Here is a 19,538-nt window from a genome sequence, read left to right on the forward strand (position 1 = left end):
AAAACAGTTTTTATTTATTTTGTATCTCTGCACACATGTCACACATAACATACACACAAACAAATATAAACTGTGGCAGAAAGAAATATTAATCGTTGTACTGTAATACAACCGTAAAACTGTATTACCACCCTCAAACAAATATGAGCTGTATTACCAACATATTACTGCTTTATCCTTGTTCTTGTTATACCCACTTATCTTCGTGAGAACAGAACAGCATCCAAACATACAAAAAAAATACACAGCTGAATAAAACCAAATACATCTCCACACACACATATACATCTTTATCCAATTCACAGTGTTGTTGTTGCTTTTTTAACAAAGCATGAAAAAAATGTGGCTTTTTTGATGAAATTTTCAGAGGTTGTCTAGGATTTTTGCTCATATCAGCCTAGATTTTGCTGATTTTAAATAGCGATCTTCACGAAAGCATGTCTAACTGAATTATTAAAGATTCGGTTCTCGCCAATATCTGAGGACATCTAAAAACTGAACAGACAGACAGGCGGACATGGCTTAATCGACTCCGCTACTATAAGGATCCAGAATATATATACTATATAGGGTCGGAAAATTATATTATAGAAATTACAAACGGAATGACAAACTTATATTTACCCTTCTCACGTAGGTAAAGGGTAGAAAAACGATGTTCCTTGTTTTGAAAACATTTTTTAACTGCGGAATATTTGAATTTAGGAAAGCATTTAGAATGAGTTGTATTAGAACTGCTATTAAAGAAGTCATGAAACTTAAATTCACTTTGGACCAATGCAAATTTGTTTTGATGGGTAGTTTTAGCTGTTGCAACAAAAGCAACAACCCTCGTCGTTAACCGTATCGATGGCAGTACTGAGTCCTGGGGTGATATCCATATTGCAGTTTAACTGCAACGGCCTTCAGAGTAAATTACTCGAGATGACATTTTAACAGCCCGAAGTCAACTTTATAAAATGTTTAATATGTCAACTGAAAGTTCTATCAATTACTTTTGAATATATGAATATATTTAACCTCTGTTATATCTTAATATTTTTTCGATATCTAAAGTTTAAAATAACTATAAAAATGATTTTGACTTTCAGATTTTCAAACAATTTAATAACAATTTGAAAGTATATGATTACTTTTGGGTTACAAGTTTGTCATAAAATTAGAATCGACTGTTTATGTAATGATTATTGAAATCTACAGTTTTGTTCAAGATATCCCAAAGAAATAACAGGATAAGTTTTTAATTTACTTGGAACTGTTGTTTATATCGTGACAAATAACAGCCTTTGTTTCCGAATTCTGATTTCCTAGCAGCTATTCGGGCTACGATCAGCTACAACTGTTAGCTTTTCTGCTTCACTTATAATACCTAAAGGTTGCCTATTGCTCTCCTTGCAACACACATTTAGCACATATTTTAGGATTTGTTTATGCTTTATTATTGAAATACAGTTTTTAGCTCTTCTTTATCTTCACAAAACCTTCAAGAAAATTTTGTGTTACTGACCCAATTACTTAGAAAGGATGTAATTGTACACTCGGTTAACACTTGTTCTAGAATCGTTATACATTTGCTGTCAAATGTTCTTCTAGAATCGTTATACTCTTCCTGTCAAATCTTAGTATAACTTTGGTTGCCTTGGTGTTTAAGCTTAACTAAAAAGTTTTGGATACCTGACAGGATGGATTATTTGAGCATTTTAAATATTATACCGACCTTTATCTACTATATAGCACCTCTAACCAAAGCAACTTTATTGTTGACATCCCAAGTAATACAAGTAACCTGTTGGAATATGAAAATGAATTTCTAAACTATCTGGCAACTTTTATTATTATTCATTATATAACAACTCTGTAAATATTTGACATTTATATTTTATGTATCTATTAATAAAATTAATCTTATGTGAAAGGACGCGCGTTTTTATTTTTGAATAATATCTCTGTAAATACTGCGTAATTCAACATAACCCTTTTGCAGTTCTTTAAAACGGGAGGTCGTGGATTCGCAAATGACCCGCTGGTGGCTTATTTCTTTGGGTTTGATGCAACATTTTGCTTTGAAACTAACTAACTTACACAGGGCAACAAAATTTGGATAAAGTAGAAAGTAAAGTATACATTTTTTTAACTTTGAAGTGTGTTGGCGGAGTATTAAACTCACAAACTGCCAGGTTATCCCACAAAAATAGAGAAGTTACATCATTGAATCGTCATAATCAGACTACAGGTCTATTTTGGCATCTCTCAGAAATTCAAAAAGTGACTTGAAAACATTAAAGTCACCCGATTTCAGAAGGGAAGAAACATCATAGTACTTGTCGAAAAAGCCATATTTGCGCCTCAAGTTGTCATATTTAGTACATTTGAAAACAATATGATCAGAAGTCTCGATCACATTGCACACATCACAAAGATAAGAGTCAATTACACCAATTTTGTTCAAATACATTTTACCAAAAGTATGTCCAGTCATAAGTCTATTAAGGATTTTAACAGCAGCAGGTTCAAACCCATGATTTTCAACCTTAAAAGCTGATAAGGATTAAAAAACGATTATGAATTAAAATTATATAAATGTCTCACTAAAATAACGGTAACTAATGGCGTCCTATGTAAACAAAACTTTAGTACCAAAATTTGCAACCCTATTTTCTACTTAAATGCATAATGCAAATCAGAGACCTGCGCCGATTCGGTTTAAAGCCTAGCCGCCAAACAAAATATCAAAGGCGGCATTCGTTGTTTAGTGCGGTTCCGAAACAAGTTCTTAAATCATTAGTTATAGCGAAACTTTGGAGAACATATATGATTTATGTAAAATTAGTTATTTTTGAAAGTTTTTGTTCAAAATTATAATAATTTAGAGCAATTTGAAGATAATTTTGGGAATTATTATTTTTGTACCAATTTTATTTAGAAATCTTAAAATCAGACATAATTTTTATAAATTTGAATTAAGTTTGTATGGTACACAAACCGATTTAAAAAAAATACCATAACATCTCAATTTTTAATCTCTGGGATTCCGTTTTTTATTTAAAAATGACTGAATCCTTAGCCGGCTTATAATAGGTGGCCTTCTCCGGTAGGCCACCTGGTATAGAGGTGAGGTAGCGGGTTCGATTTCCACCTGAGACACTGATTAAGGAGCGCACAACAGTTCCGACAGAGCCCGGTTCACAGTCGATTTTAAGTCGCCGATGGTATTTTTAATGTCAGCCGCCAACGACGCCGTTAAAATTTGTAGGCTCTGAGGCAAATTGCAGTTTTACAAACTGCATTTATGTTAAAATTTTTAATAAACTATTAAAAAATTGACAGAAAAATACCGTGAAAAATATATTAAATTACTTTTATTTCAATTGTAAATACAAATGTGTAGACTGTAGTTAAATGAAATTTAAACTAAATAGAAAATGAGTAGACCTCGTAGTGTCCTTTGTCCGGTCGCTGTTGTTTATATAGGCTTAATCTTAAAATGCAAGCCGATGAGTGAGAAAACTAAACATTTAAGATCCTGTACCAAATAGTAAAAGCAACGCAAGCCTTCGGGATCTTTGGAACGGTTTACATCGACCAGTGAACCAGTCTTAGAGGTGGTAAACGATATGTGCTCATCGCCTATGACAATTTCAAGTTCCTGAAAAAGCGAAATTTTTTAAAATATAAAAAAAACTATTATTCGTCAAAAATTACCTGTCTGCCTACACGATCTGGTGGTGGCCAAGGTGAATCATCTTCAGCCATTATTTCTGAATCTAAAATAATACGTTTGAGTTCTTCCATCACTGATTGATGAACAAATGCCTCTTTGCGAATCATGGTGTCATTTTTATAATTCGAGTTGTTGGCATAGCGCAGTTTGCCATCGGGGCGAAACTCAAACTCGAGAAATTCGTGGCCAAATTTACCTTTATGCCCGACATAATAACGTAAGTAGAAATCTTCTGTAGACATTTCACGTCTTAATTAATTGCAATTTTTATTTATTTACACCTTTTTTGTTAAGAATTTTAAGATTTTACTACTTGTGGTTTTTCGGCACAAAAAATATAAAAACGCTTTCACATAGAAATGTCAAAATGTGTTTTGTTGTAGTTGTCAGGGTTGTATTTTACCGGTAGCAAAAAAGTGGTGCCATGTTTTTTGTTGCGAAAAACGAATATATTTATGTAGGGAGCAGTTTCACAAATTCATCTTAATATTAAAATTTGTTAACTTCATTAAATGCAGTAAAAATATTTTAAATTTTAGATTTTAGACTGATTTTATTGTTATTTACATATGTAACAAAAACTAATTCTGTCTATAGCAAATAAAAAACTGAATTTAATTATTTGTTTATATCGACTTTTCGAATTTTAATTTATAAAGCCGACTTTTGGTAGATTTATAGCACCTTACTTCAATTCTCTCATGGAATCTTAAAATTTTTGTAATATTTTTAAGCATACTATAAAATAGTCTACTGTTTGCTTGGTATGAAAAGTCAATTTTACGACTTTTAGATTTTTAATCTGTCTTCCTTGTCTGACGTTTCCCAACTTTTTTCAAAATATTTTCATTATTTATAATAACTGTTAAAATATTCGAAGGACAGGACTGGTGTTTTATAAATTTACTTTCAAGTAATCGAAAATCGACCTTTTGTCGAAAAAAGTCGAAGATGACTATTTTGTTCCAAAAAAGTCGATAACTCAACTATTTTGTTTTAAAAGATTCGATAACTCGATTATTTTGTTCTAAAAACGCAACTATTTTGTTGCGATAGAGTCGATAACTTGAATATTTTGTTCCAAAAGAGTCGATAATTCGTCTATAAAGATTGACTTTGTAAATAATAGTCGAAAAATTTTAAATGGTCGGAAAAATTCGGTATTACAGTTCGACTTTTTGTCGAAAAGTCGAAGTCGACTATTTTGTTCAAAAAAAGTCGATAACTCGAATATCGTCAAAGAATAAAGCGTCAAAAACTCTAAAATAGTCGGAAAAACTAAAAAAAAACGTAAAAAATAGTCGAAAAAGTCGAAAATTTTAAAAAAGTCAAAAACTTTAAAATAGTCGGAAAAATACAAAAAAAATTAAAACAATATTCGAAAATGTCGACTATTTATAAAATACTAAAAGTCGACTTTTAACTAAATGCAAAAAGTCGGAAAGTCGACTTTAAACTAAATGCAAAAGGTCGAAAACCGACTTTTCGTTTCAACTATAGAACCCTAGTCGATATATGTCAAAAAATCGGAGAAAGTTTAAAAAGTCGACTTTTCATAAAACGAAAAAAAATCAATGAGAAAAATCGATTTTTCAAATATCGCAAAAGGTTGAAAAATCGACTTTTCATAAATCGATTTTTTCATAAGTCGACTTTTTGTTTCAACTAAAGAAGCCTAGACATTAGGGTTCTATAAATCGACTTTCGAAAAATCGAACAATCGACTTTTTGTCAAAAAAAGTCAAAGTCGACTATTTTGTTCCAAAAAAGTCTATAACTCGACTATAGTCTGTGAAAAAAGTCAAAAATAGTCGAAAACTTGGAAAAAGTCAAAAAGTCGAAAATAGTAGAAAAAAGTCGAAAGAAGTCAAACAGTCGAAAATTTTTGAAAATCGAAAAAAAGTCGAAAATCTTCGACAAGTCTGATATGGTCGAAAAGTCAAAAATAGTCAAAAAGTCTGTTATTGTCGAAAAAACGAAAAAAGTCGAAAATTGTCGAAAAAAAGTCGGAAAGTCGAAAAAAGTCGAAAAATCGACTTTGCATAAAATGCAAAAAGTCGACTTTTAAATAGATGCAAAAAGTTGACTTTTCGTTTCATCTATAGAATCCTACTAGACAGGATATTTTGAAATAAAGTGCAACAATTATGTTTCATTAGCAATACCTTTTTGCATAAGTGGCGGTAAATTAAAATTTTGTATGAATTTTGTAACTGCTTTAGTATAATTACTTTATAATTACTTGGTTTCCATGGCAAGTGGTATATAAATTTGTTTATTTTAATAACCTAATAACCTATTTATATGCAGTTGTTTTTGTAGTTAAAAACAAAATAGTTGAATAACAAAAACTTCAGTTGTAAGAAAAAAAAATACTATTAAATATGCCAAATCAGAAAAAGAATCAGGTAAATAACTATTATTTTGCAACAGAATTTCAATTAAACAACTTTATTAACAATATTTTAGAATAAACGGACTCGTGCTTATGTAGAAGAAGTTTTTCGCCAAATTGAACAAAAACCAGATGTAACCGATATTATGATACTCAACAATAAGGGCAACCCGGTTAAAACGACTATGGAGAACTCCTTAGCCATACAGTATGCTGGTCTCTATGAAATATTACGCGACAAAGTTTGTATGGGTTTACAGAAGATGGATGCGCGTAATGAATTAATTATGTTACGATTAAGAACTATTAAAAATGAGACCTTAATAGTTCCTGATGGGAAAATTACTATAGTCGTAACACAAAATGCCAAAGATGGTTTTCAAAGTGCCTAAAAATCTCTTTTATTAAAAAAAATGTATAATTATTTGTAGTGGCCATTTTTTTTATTAATAAAATATATTAAAAAATAAAAGTTTTTGTAAAATATGTTTGATATGAACAGTTCATTGCACCACCACTATAGTAAATTCCTTTTCTGGTGCTACCAAATATTCAAATTTTCTAGTGGCTATGCGTAAAAATTTCAAATCGTTAGTACTGTCAATATCGCGTACTGCACTTCTGGCGGCCGATACCAACATTTTACAAATTAACTTTATAATGCCCACTGATACGGTATTGTCATAGGAAGATATAGCTATTGTGCCATAATTATTATTACAGACTACATAACCCAAGGCATTTTTCATAATACGTTCTGTATTTTCAGCATTTCTGCGTATAACCGCTTCTAAAGGCTGTAAAATTAATATAAGCAAAATACACGTATTTTAAATAGATGATTAATAGTTATTTCATTATTTTACCATGGTAAAGATTAATGCAATGATACAATTAAATGACAACTGAATGAAATTTTAATGAAAATTTATTTGAATATAAATTCAGTTGTCTTTGATAAAAGGAATTTTTAGTTTTGAAACAGAACTTCAAATGACTGAATTCATAATTAAATAAAGAAATCATAAAACAAAGAATAAATACCACTTTTAACAGACTTCGTCTGCGGTACCATAGAAGATCATGTGTCAAATTTCATTGAATTATCTTCAAAATTGCGACCTGTAGTTTGATTACAAGGTTTACAAACTTTATTCGGGGGTTAAGTTGTATGGGTGAAATAATGGACCGATCTTAACTATTTTCAATAGGCTTCGTCCCTAAGACAATAGAAGATCATGTACCAAATTTCACTGAATTATTATCAAAATTGCGACCTGTATATTGATTACAAGGTTTACATGGACGGACGGACAAAGCTAAATCAACTCAGAAAATAATTTTGAGCCGATTGTGCGTTACAAACATTAGCACAAACTAGGGTTCTATAGTTGAAACGAAAAGTCGACTTTTTGCATTTTATGAAAAGTCGACTTTTCGACTTTTTGCATTTTATGAAAAGTCGACTTTCGACTTTTTGCATTTAGTTAAAAGTCGACTTTTCGACTTTTTTGATTTAATTAAAAGTCGATTTTTCGACTTTTCGACTTTTAATATTTTATAAATAGTCGACTTTTTCCGATTTTTCGACTTTCCGACTTTTTTCGACTTTTTGACTATTTCCGACTTTTTCCGACTTTTCGACTATTTTCGACTTTTTCCGACCAGAGTTAAAAATTTATAAAGTTGTCAGAAGCGTAAAGCTATAATGTTGCCATTTAACATTATATTATTATATATATTTTTATTTGTTGAAATTTTTTGAGTTTTTTCGACTTCTTTCTATTTTCGACTTTTTCCGACTATTTTCCGATCTTTTCCGACGTTTATCGACTTTTTCCGACTTTTCGACTTTTTTCGACTCTTTCCGACTTTTTTACGACTTTTCGATTTATAGAACCCTAGCACAAACCCAGTATACCCTTCTCACTAAAGTGGTGTATGGTATAAAAATAAAGTTTATCATATACCCGATTATAAACCCCTTAATATGCTGTAATGTAAATAATACACACCTGGCAATGCCTCAAACTGTTAAACTTTCAAAAAAGAGCTTTTTTCTTCTTTAATCTCTTTTCATTCTATTTATCAAAATGACAGCTTAAAACGTAATGCAAAAAATTGCCATGAAAGTAATGACATTTCTCGCGCGCTTGTACACATTACAACAACAAACAATTTGCTACAACAAAGTAAAAAGTCAAAACAAGAAATAAAATCACCAAAAAAATATATAAGAACGTAGAAAAAAGTGTTGGAAATATTGCTCTGGTTCAACAATAAAATACAGTGTAATTATTATTTTGTTACAAATTAAATAAAAAGTAAAACAAACTAATTAAAATGTGTGCAGATTATTTATAAGAAAAGTGAGTAAATTTTACATAAACTTTTACTAGAAAATGTGTGCAATTTGTGATACTTTTGCAACATTGTAATTTTTCTTACTTTGTGTGTGCAATCAAGTAAATGGAAATGTGTGTTTGTGTATCATGTAAAATTGATAAAGTCAGCAAATAAAATGTATACACATTGTAATCTAAGCAAAAATGTTTTGCAATTTTAGAACATAGGAAATAGAAATCAACCAAGTTTTGTAATAATAAAGTTAATTTGTTTAAATTGTTAAAATAAAATATTGACACAATTTTTTAAGGTTTTACAATTTGAGGAGGGGTTTAGTGGTGGAAAAAGCCCCAAAAAATGTCAACTCATTTGCAAATATTAAAGTATTTTTTTTCTGTTCTTTGCTTTGTATGTAATTCCTATAGATTTAGCAAAAAGTAGCAACGTAGGAATTTTCTTTACTTTGTGCAAGGTTTTTTTACTTTATTTTTTCGTTTTTGTTGTTATCGTTTTTAGTTTCAGTGGAGTTGTTTTTCCCCAAGTCCATACAAAAGAGTATTACAACGTGAGAGCAACTGATGAGGTTTATTATAATGTGATTTGTACAGAGAAGAGCAGGAAATCTCGGTCAAAGTAATTTTACAAAACAACTGTTCGGCAACTATGTAGCTAAGTGTTGTTGTTATTGCTATTATTGTCACAACATTGTTGTACTAAGTGGGTTTATTCCCTGCCGGTAACAACAACTACGTCACACTAACATCACACGTAAATTCCATAAAATATTTTAAAACTGTCATGCGCATTTTTACTCTTTTGCTCTCTGTGTGTGTGGTCGAGGAATATGATGAAAATATTACCTTTATAAACTATTATTAACTCTATGTAAGAGTGTGTTTTAATATGTAGTTTGTTTATATGCTTAAGATGAAATATTGACAAAGAGGGAGAGAGTAGGTGCAATGTTCCTGTGATAATTTGTTGTTAATGTTTTTGCAACAATGTTAATTTGACATGTTTACAGAGTCTGCAAATAACAAATGTACAAGTGAAAGTTGAAGTAAAATGTAATGTAACAACAAACTGCAGCAGAAATAAGCGAAAGAGTTACCAATATTCATTATTTCTAATAAATTACTAGCTACAAGTTAGTTGGGAAAAATGTATGTTTGTGATTTATGAATGACATTTGTGTTTAATATTCCTATGTATGCATAAAACTAATGTTTAATGTTGTACTTGTTGCATACAATTTTTTAACAAAATTTAAGAATGTACTGTTATAATGGGATTTATATAGACCAAAATTAGACTAAGGTAATACCTAGACTAGATTATTAACTATACTATAGACCTGATTATAGATTATAGACTCTAGTCCAGACAACCACTCAAGACTAATGTCTGGACAACAGTCCGGACTGTATACAGACTATAACATAGACTATTGATAACTCTATACGAAATCAGAATCCATAATAACACTACTAGAGAGAAGACTATAATCCAGACTATAGGCAGAAACATGGCAAAACTTATTATCACTTAGGTGATGTCATTTCAACAGCTGGTTGTGTTTTTATCCATGGAAATAGACTAGTCTATAGTCCAGACTATAGACTAGACTATGTAGTAATGACTATAGTAAAGACTATAGCTCAGACTATAATCCAGACTATAGTTCAGACTATAGTAAAGACTATAGTTCAGACTATAGTAAAGACTATAGTTCAGACTATAGTTCAGACTATAGTAAAGACTATAGTCCAGACTATAGTAAAGACTATAGTCCAGACTATAGTAAAGACTATAGTCCAGACTATAGTAAAGACTATAGTCCAGACTATAGTAAATACTATAGTCCAGACTATAGTAAATACTATAGTCCAGACTATAGTAAAGACTATAGTCCAGACTATAGTAAAGACTATAGTCCAGACTATAGTAAAGACTATAGTCCAGACTATAGTAAAGACTATAGTCCAGACTATAGTAAAGACTATAGTCCAGACTATAGTAAAGACTATAGTCCAGACTATAGTAAAGACTATAGTCCAGACTATAGTTCAGACTATAGTCCAGACTATAGAAAAGATTATAGTAAAGACTATAGTAAAGACTATAGTCCAGACTATAGTAAAGACTATAGTAAATACTATAGTCCAGACTATAGTAAAGACTATAGTAAAGATTATAGTCCAGACTATAGTAAAGACTATAGTCCAGACTATAGTAAAGACTATAGTTCAGACTATAGTCCAGACTATAGTAAAGACTAGTCCAGACTATAGTAAAGGCTATAGTCCAGACTATAGTAAAGGCTATAGTCCAGACTATAGTAAAGGCTATAGTAACGACTATAGTAAAGAATTAAGACTACACATAAAATTATAGTCCTAACTATGGACTAGGCTACAGTCCAGACTACTAGACTACGGGCTAGTGCAAGGCTATATACAAGGTTTGACTGTAATCCATACTATAGACTAGACTCAAGTGCAGTCAATACATTATACTTTAGACCGGATCACAGACTAGACAGTTGTGTAGACTAGATATTCGACTACACTATAGTCTACAAAATCTTTCTGACTATAGTCATAATTTAAGGCTTGCCCAAGTCTTTATTAAATGTTAAATGTACGCATAGCAATGCATTTTTTTTATTATCCTTCCAAATGTGTTATTTTGGCATACAGTAACTCTTACGGACTTCCGTCTCACTTAGACTTTATTTTAATTTCCTAAATACCATTAAACAAGAGAAATTGCCGCACAGTAATAAAAACAAAAAAAAAAAAAAACAAACAGGAAGAAACAAAATGCTGAGAATTGAAACAATGTTGCTCAATGTTAAATATTTTTCACTCTCTCTTTTTTTTCTATTTTTTGTTGCATTTTTGTTTTGTTTTTTTATTGCAACGTTGCAGTTTTATGTACAACATTCCTGCCATATGTATGGGATTATCATGTCATTTGTCTCAACAACATACTACACTCAACGAGTAGTCGGATCTAACATGTGGTTGATGTAACCAAAACAGTAAAATCGATGACATTGAGCGCAACAATGTTGCATATCCACCATAATAATGCTGGCTGCACTCCTTTTTGGACTCTTTTTGCTTTTATCTTTCTTTTTGCTAGTTCGCTTATGTGTTGTGTATGTCCTGGCTGGGTAAATGTCGAGGTTAACGACCACAACATAACTTTTATTTTACAAGATTTTTTTTGTTTTGTTTTCGAGGATACAAAGTATATATAATTTATATAGTTTTGTTTAAATTTGTTGTTGTAAATATTACAACTCTCAATTGTGAATGCAAGCAAAAAATCAAATGAAACTTTACATGATTTGTTTGACGAGCATGTATAACCTTTATTCTCCTTGGAGGGCTACTCCCTTTTCTTTTTTCGTTATTTGTTTGCATTATACATACATTGTATTTTCAATATTTTTCTGCTGATACTTAACACTCAACTCCTTGAAGTCCTTTAGCTGCATGCTTCAGCAGTTAATACTTGCATTTTGTAGAGTTAGTCAGTCATCTTCACCATCATACATTAGGAAATCAAAACTGTACAGTAATTTCTATTTTTGGTTTATTTTATTTTTCATTTTCATTTCTCGGTTTTATTTTGCTTACTTTCTTCGTTTTGTTTGTTTTCATTTGGTGGTTCTGTTGAAAGAAAGAAGCAGGAGGCCTCTTTTTTTTTCTTTCTTTCTTTTCTTTTAGTAATATTACATAGATTTTCCCGGTTGATGGTATACAGATATAACAATACCATTTCCATTTTAATCCTTTGCCCTTCCTTACATGTACCTAGATATACATATGCGACTTTATATGCTGTTATGTGTGTATGGCTATGGACGCATACCCCAACCAACCAAACAGCCAACCAACCAACCATCCATCCATCTATCCAGTCATTTGTACGTAGTGCATGTTGTTGTCGCTGCTGTATTTGTTGTTGTTGTTGTTGTTGCTGTTGTCATTATTACATTTATACAACATTTACTAACTGCAATGTCTACTAGTGCTTTGAAAGTACCAAGCAGCCAGTAAGTGTTTGCGTATATTTTTTAAATGCAAAATTCAGTTGGAGTTTGTTTCCCTATTTACTTTGTTGCATTTCATAATATTCCTTAAAAAGTGTTGAAAATTTAGTGGTCTAAAAAATTTTATTGTATCAAAGTAAGTTCTTTTCTTTTTTTTATCAATTTTATTAGTTATTTGTTGTTATTTTTTATTTAATATAAAACTTTTTATTAAAAATTATTACATTGCAGTTTTTTTGTTTTTGTGAATTATATTCTATAGTATATTGCAGTATATATAAGTTTAACATTTAGTAAATAACTAGTTTTTTTGTGTAAATAAAGTTATTGATTTCATTTGTAGGGCTTTACTTTATTACTTTAGAAAATGTACATATTGTATATTTCTTTCTTTTATAAACTTTTTGTAAAATGTCTGGAATTTGATCTTTTTTTTGTTATTGTTTTATTTAAAAATAGTTTTACTATTGAATGCTTTTTCTTACTGTCTTATAAAGATGTTTTATAGTTATAGTGTAAAAAAAGACTTAAAGTAAAATTATTTAAATTTGTTGTTAAATATTTGCTAAATATTTAGGTTTTTGCTGTAAGAGAAATAAAAATTTTTCAAATATATTTTGAAACTAAAAAAGTAATAAAATATGTAGAAATATCCTAAATGCCACGCCCTGCATTTGAAACAACACAATTTTAAAAACTTGGTTTTCACAATTTCAAAACAAAACTTATCTTTATAGGGTGTTAAGGGAGAGACCTACGTAGTAAGGTTGTTGTAACAGTTCGATAGTGTGCGATAGTTCTTTCCTGAAAAAACTTTCGGTTGATAAATTGTCACAGTTTTGACCATTTTTAGTCGAATATTACTCGGATCGTTCCCGAGCGATGATACAGTTCTTATGGAAACAATGTGGGTTGTTGTTGTAGCAGCGACACGTTTAAAGTCGGTGTGGCTGGGTTGACAATCCTTGGTCGTTGTTCATTTATCTCCGAGTCCTTCCGGTGCGAAGAACCGATTGTCGTGGGAACGAACAATGTGGATAGAACAGGTTACAAATAAATCTTAGTGGTGCTTTTGTGATGCCTGAAAAGGAATAAAAAGAAGACATGAAAAGTGAGTTAAAGTTGATAGATTCAGGCCAGGTGTCATACTACTTAGTTAGCCTTATGATTGTATTTTCCAGTTTTGGATTTAAGATGAGTTAACTTTAATAGTATTGCCAACTATTCTGTCAAAATCATAAACACTGAACAGCTGTTTTTTGCAAATATTATATTTGTAAAATGAAAAATTTAGGGCGGGTTTCTTGCTACTCAGTTAAACTACTTTAAACTTGCTGTTAGATTAAACTCGAGTTGTAGTAAGAGATCATGGTAAAGTGGCATTGAAATAAGAAATTGAGCGGTTAATAGTACAGACTGAAAGATAAAGATTAAGACTGATAAAGAGAGATAAAAACATAAAAGGAAAGTGACTTACATTCGAAAAAGCTACTAATCAGTGCTGTTGGAGTTTGTTCCGTCAAACCAACTGCAATACCTTTTGGTTATGTTATCTATTCTAATTCCAGTTAGTTCTGAGTTGTCCTCAATGGCTTATGGTTTATGTTATCTATTCTAATCCCAATTAGCTCTGAGTAGTCCTCCAGAAATCGACTATAAGTCGAATGTTAATGACAAAGAAAATGTTATGAGACTTGGGGAAGGCTACACTTCCTACCTAACCATAAGTTGAAGGATATATCCTTCAAAGAAGAGAGAACAGCACATCCAAAATAAAGTTCCCTGTTCCCATTAAATATCGGATAGTAAAAGAGGAGATGAGGTATAGTTTCCTCCTCCTCCTCATTGTGACTACAACTTCTGTAGTCATTGTACCGGAGACCCATTCTTTTTGCATTTGTCCCCTACGAAAGCTTAACAGTAAGCTAGACTTAGAAGCTTCATATAGAGGCCAGGTTGACCTCGAGATTATACAGGTGGTTTCACTAAACCATCTGATCTCAGCCATTTCATATAGTTCATTTTGAACAAGTGCCTTTCAGTTACTAAGGGAAATACCAGTGAAAGCGTCGATTTCATTTTTCCCTCCCATCGTGTCGTTTCTGGCGAGTTCGTTTCCTAGACAATTATTGTGTGCAGGAACCCATATTAGCGTTAACCCAGAATGTCTCGCTATCTCATTAATGGCGGGTTTTTTAATATGCAGTTAAACTAGGCTTAACTTGCTATTAGATTAAATTCGGAACAAATTTAGGCGGACTTTAACCGATGATTTTGTTAATTGTGTTTTCTCACTTATAAATTGAGTTTAATTGGCCAATTACACTCAGTTAAACTAAGATAATATGTAACTTTAATGATAACTGAAAAACACGAAACGTATATTAAACCAGGTTTAACCAAAGAATCAATATTAACTTTATCAGAAAAACTCACCCTAAGAGATAACCGGCATTCTTCTATTGTCTTTAAGACAATATTTTACAGGATTTTTACAGTTTATGCGAGGATATTGAGAAACTAAAGACGATTCACTTTATAATTTTCCATTGTACCAGATTGCTGAGTCGGATATATATTTGTTTCTCTAGCTAAAATAACCCAAGAATTACATTGGTTGAAGTGATTTCAAAGTTACTAATAATAATAAGAAAATAGAAAACTTCTCATCTATGACAAATCTTTGTTTGGGCAAATGAATAGTTTGTTTAGTCTATGGATTAGTTTGATTATGGTTTATTGTTGGATCAATCTATAGACTAGTTTATTAACTAGTCTATGAATTTGTCCATTGACTATTCTATAGACTTGATAATTGAATATTCTACTTATTTAATATATTGTCTTATCGATCTACATATGTATTTGCTAGTTTATTAACTAGTCATTGAATTTGTCCATTGCCTGGTCTATGGACTTGTCTATTGAGTAGTTTACGGGCTTTGTTATGAACTAGTTTGTCGACTAGTCTTTTTATAAGTCTATGTATTAGTCTTTTGTATATTTTATTGACTTGTCGACTAATATGTATATGTATTTGTATATTGGTTATTTTTTGGCTGACCCATTAATTGTCTGATTTAAAAAATTGTGTATTGAATAGTCTATGAACTTGTCTATTGACCATTATCCTTTGAACTAGTTTATTACTTGCTTTTTTATTCTTTATTATAATATAACCTAATTTAACCTTCTTTTCCTTTTCTTTATTTTAGATTTCCACGGAATATCCAAAACGAAAATATGCATTTAAATAAAATAATTTTAATTTTAAAACATACAAGCAAATAGTTATGTAATAAAATTATCATAACGACAAATAAATGCATTTATAAGGACAGACCTCTCTCTTAATCTACACAACAGCATCAAGAAGAAAATAATGCAATAAACAATTAAATAGAAATATTAATAAAAACTCGAAAGGCTTTAGAAACAGATATATACGAACATTTGTATCAATAAAAACCTGTAACAATTGAAAACCTGAACAAACTCCTTCTAAAGGACTTGCTAAACATAAATATATAAATTAAAATGAAAATATAAAAAAACATCTCTCAGGATAAAATTAAAAAGCTAAACATTCCATCTTTATTAAAGAACATAAATTAATATAAAAACAAATAGAAAAAAGTATTTAAAATACCTGATTAAATCAACACATAAATCTCAAGCAACTCAATTTTTTAAACAAAGAAAATCATAACTAAGGAAAGGATCTCAAACTACTTAAAGTCTCATTAATTAATTGTTAAAAATTTATCAAGCAAAAGGTTTCACTTCCAAAGACACAACTAGTGCATCTCTGAAAAGAGAAAACAACTTTAAACCCATATTAACAGAAGAAAGGAACCGCTTAAAGAAAGTTTAAAAAAAGTGAAAAAAAAACTTATCTTTAGTTTTGAAGGTCAATATAGAAAATTGTATAAATTAAAAATTTTAAATAACCTACAATAAAAACAGACGAATAAAACTTGAAATTTGGCCAAAAAAATAAAAATAAATGCTAACGAACGATTACCGGCAAGGCGTGTACGTGGGAAAGAAAAAGTAATCATGTCAAAAGTTCAATATTAATGCAAAGTAATAAGACATAAACACGAAAAAGTAACAAACATTTACGAAAACTAAGAAAAAAAAAATAAAACAGAACAAAAACCCCCCCAAAAAAAAGAAGCTAAGAAAAAAAACTACAGGAAAAATCTGTATCCTACAATATGACGGCTACAGTTATACATACAAATGGTATAAACAATAATAATGGCCAAACCAGCAGTAGCAATGGCAATAGCGCCACAGGCGGCAGCAGCAGTAATGCAACGTCCTTTACTACAGCTCGTGAAATAAACACTTCATACTCTTCTACAACAACCGTCTCTGCCTCAAATTCTGCCCCTAACGTCTCTTCGGCCAACAGCACCTCGAACAACTTTAAAACCTCAAACACGTTGAAACATTTCGCTCCCTCTTCCTCGAACACCTTTTCGTTTACATCGACAAATCTCTTTCAATTACTTTCCATCTTTTGCCTGTGTTTATTGTCCTATTACAATTCAACACAATGCGGTCTAGTCTTTGATGATATCAGCGCCATACGAGATAACAAGGATTTGAGACCAACGACTCCGCTAAAAAACATATTTCTCAATGACTTTTGGGGAACGCCGATGCGCAAAGAACACTCTCACAAATCATATCGTCCCCTGACTGTACTCACGTTTCGTTTTAATTACTGGCTGCATGAATTGGAATCATATGGTTATCATGCCATTAATGTTGTACTGCATCTTGCAGTCTGTCTGCTATGGAAACGTGTCAGTCGCCTCTTGGTTTTGCAATGCACTCAACGCGAAAGTCTGGCTGTAAAATGCTCATTCTTCAGCACTCTGCTGTTTGCAGTACATCCCATACACACAGAAGCTGTTACTGGTGTAGTGGGACGTGCTGAATTGTTGTCATCACTCTTCTTTCTCGGTGCATTTCTCGCCTACTCCCGGGCTGTTAGTAGCAGCTTGAATGCTGCAAAAAAATCCCAAAAACTTAAAACGCAATGGTTTCAATTGTGCATCAATTTTAGTTTGTGTTTATTAGCATCGATGCTGTGCAAAGAACAAGGCATAACTATCGCTGGCATTTGTGTAGCCTACGAACTGTTCGTGGTGCAAACTATACATCCATTGCAATTGTGGCATACACTGTTAAATCTCTTTGAGGAAAAACCAGCATCATCAAATCAAACACCGTCACCAACAAATAAAGCAGCCATCTCAAAACTATTACAAGCCAGTGCAACTTCAACTGTCGTGGGTGCATCATCAGCATCATCATCGTCGGGATTATTAACGTTGAAAATATCAGCTAGCAGTAGATTTACAACTCCTATACAATGGTCATCGTCTCTATTGAAACGTTTAGGATTTTTAATTTTCATCACTGTCTGCCTGTTAGTAGGTCGAGTCTATGTTATGGGCTCTCAATTGCCGGTATTTACACGTTTCGATAATCCAGCATCTGCCGCTGAATCTCCGGCCCGTCAGCTAACCTACAGTTATTTAATTTATTTAAATTCTTGGCTACTCTTATTTCCCTGTGATTTATGTTGCGACTGGACTATGGGTGAGTAAGAAAAATGCAATTGTGAAATAAAAAAAAAAAAAAAAAACAAAATTAACAACATAAAGCTATAGAAGCAAAGGTAGCAATATCCATTTTTATTTTTTAAATAAATTGGATATCGTTTGATTGGTTTCATAAAATGAATTAAATATGTAATTGAAGTTTGAATCAAATTCATATAGTTCAAGCGAACAACACAATTTTAAATTTGGTTTATGAAAAAATGGAGATTACTGTCTTTGCTCAACTATATAAGGCATCGCTGGCACAATACAAGTGTAAATGTTTTTGTGTATATAAATTATTATTAAAATATTGAACGACGTATATGTATATGATTAAAAGATGAGTTTGTCTATGTTGTCCAGGGAAGAACAAATCTAGAGTAGGTGAGACAAACTGTCATAGTGCAATAGTGTCTGTTTTCTTACTCTATATATTGATAGTACACAGTTCATTCGCACCTGGCTTTAGAAACAGTTTGCCATTAGATTGTGGTGGTTACCAGTTCGTTGTAATGTGCATGATAATGAGGTTGCGGACGAACTAGGTTTGAACCTTGATATAGCGAACAGAAAGAAGTTGGTAAAACTATCCATTTGTCACTATCATTAACCAGTTCAGGAATAGATGATTGGATTGCAAAATATCAAAGGTCCTCTGGCCAAATCTTCATATGGGTGCTATTAAAATACTTACATGACTGTATAGACGCAGTCTAAAGATTCTAATAGGGATTCAGTTAGAATACCTATTAGATTGATACCAATAGATTGATATTCCATAGAATACGTGATATCATTGACAAGTCCTGGAATAGTAGATTGAATTACAAAATATTAAATTTTGATATGGGTGCTATCAAAATACTTATATGACTGGATAGACGCATTCTAATTAAGTTAAAATCCCTTTTAGATTGATATTCGAGATAATATGGGATATCATTTACCTGTCCTGGAATAGTTGATTGGATTACAAAATATCAAAAGCCCTCTGGGCAAATCTTGATATGGGTTCTATCAAAATACTTATAGAACTGTATAGACAAAGTCTAAATGTTGTAATAGAGATTACTTTTACAGTAGCATACCGGACTTGTACAGGATATACGAAGATGAGGAGAAAGTAGAGACGATCGAACAAAGGTCCAAGGATACAGAATCTAAGGCTGAAATTGCTTGGGAATAGGTTCCACAACGAACTGAGAATAATTACGGGACTTAACTCTCGCAGTCTACTAGGTTTTGTCAAGGGAATTGACTAGGCTCTATAGGTGGACATGAATTTTCGCTCTTATTTATTTATTCCTTAGGGTGAGAACTTGACATATATTCTAGGTAATATCCCTTTGGGAATTGACACGTTTTCCATTCACCTATCCTCTTTACCAA

General features: G+C 31.4%; 4 protein-coding genes and 1 long non-coding RNA gene across 6 annotated transcripts in view; 2 read left to right on the plus strand and 3 right to left on the minus strand.

Annotated features, from left to right (window-relative positions):
• Nucleotides 1-3,344: 3,344 nt before the first annotated feature.
• Nucleotides 3,345-4,089, minus strand: LOC111688011 (protein mago nashi). The gene is made up of 2 exons (XM_023450502.2): nt 3,703-4,089; nt 3,345-3,646 (listed from the first exon to the last, which is right to left on the minus strand). The coding sequence occupies exons 1-2, from the start codon at nt 3,961-3,963 to the stop codon at nt 3,464-3,466; spliced, it is 444 nt and encodes a 147-aa protein (XP_023306270.1). The 5' UTR covers nt 3,964-4,089; the 3' UTR covers nt 3,345-3,463.
• Nucleotides 4,090-5,821: 1,732 nt separating this feature from the next.
• Nucleotides 5,822-6,597, plus strand: LOC111688012 (dynein light chain roadblock-type 2-like). The gene is made up of 2 exons (XM_046954341.1): nt 5,822-6,129; nt 6,191-6,597. The coding sequence occupies exons 1-2, from the start codon at nt 6,106-6,108 to the stop codon at nt 6,506-6,508; spliced, it is 342 nt and encodes a 113-aa protein (XP_046810297.1). The 5' UTR covers nt 5,822-6,105; the 3' UTR covers nt 6,509-6,597.
• On the minus strand, nt 6,506-7,090 carry LOC111688013 (dynein light chain roadblock-type 2-like). Its single transcript, XM_023450503.2, has 2 exons — nt 6,983-7,090; nt 6,506-6,913 (listed from the first exon to the last, which is right to left on the minus strand). The coding sequence occupies exons 1-2, from the start codon at nt 6,983-6,985 to the stop codon at nt 6,620-6,622; spliced, it is 297 nt and encodes a 98-aa protein (XP_023306271.2). The 5' UTR covers nt 6,986-7,090; the 3' UTR covers nt 6,506-6,619.
• Nucleotides 7,091-8,248: 1,158 nt separating this feature from the next.
• Nucleotides 8,249-19,538, plus strand: part of LOC111688014 (protein O-mannosyl-transferase Tmtc3) — a 40,013-nt gene continuing 28,723 nt past the window's right edge. Inside the window, exons 1-2 of one of the 2 annotated variants that reach the window (XM_046954339.1) lie at nt 8,249-8,485; nt 15,741-18,144. In XM_046954339.1, coding sequence (XP_046810295.1) covers nt 16,746-18,144 — 1,399 coding nt within the window. In that variant the 5' untranslated portion in view covers nt 8,249-8,485; nt 15,741-16,745. Of the gene's footprint in view, nt 8,486-12,503; nt 12,662-15,740; nt 18,145-19,538 lie in introns of those variants that run through there. The other variant, XM_046954340.1, reaches the window with a different exon arrangement.
• LOC124420680 lies at nt 12,772-14,812 on the minus strand. The gene is made up of 3 exons (XR_006941298.1): nt 14,003-14,812; nt 13,675-13,941; nt 12,772-13,606 (listed from the first exon to the last, which is right to left on the minus strand). It is a non-coding gene; the product is annotated as an uncharacterized LOC124420680 (long non-coding RNA).

The sequence above is a fragment of the Lucilia cuprina genome, chromosome 6 (genome assembly GCF_022045245.1).
Source record: "Lucilia cuprina isolate Lc7/37 chromosome 6, ASM2204524v1, whole genome shotgun sequence".
Classification (NCBI taxonomy): Eukaryota; Metazoa; Arthropoda; class Insecta; order Diptera; family Calliphoridae; genus Lucilia; species Lucilia cuprina.

Bases quoted from the DNA above. Each gene is read 5' to 3' on its own strand.
- LOC111688011 (XM_023450502.2), bottom strand. From the start codon at position 3,963: ATGTCTACAGAAGATTTCTACTTACGTTATTATGTCGGGCATAAAGGT. The intron at 3,647-3,702 runs GTAATTTTTGAC...TCGCTTTTTCAG, and splicing joins CAGATCGTGTAGGCAGACAG to GAACTTGAAATTGTCATAGG.
- LOC111688012 (XM_046954341.1), top strand. From the start codon at position 6,106: ATGCCAAATCAGAAAAAGAATCAG. The intron at 6,130-6,190 runs GTAAATAACTAT...ACAATATTTTAG, and splicing joins CAAATCAGAAAAAGAATCAG to AATAAACGGACTCGTGCTTA.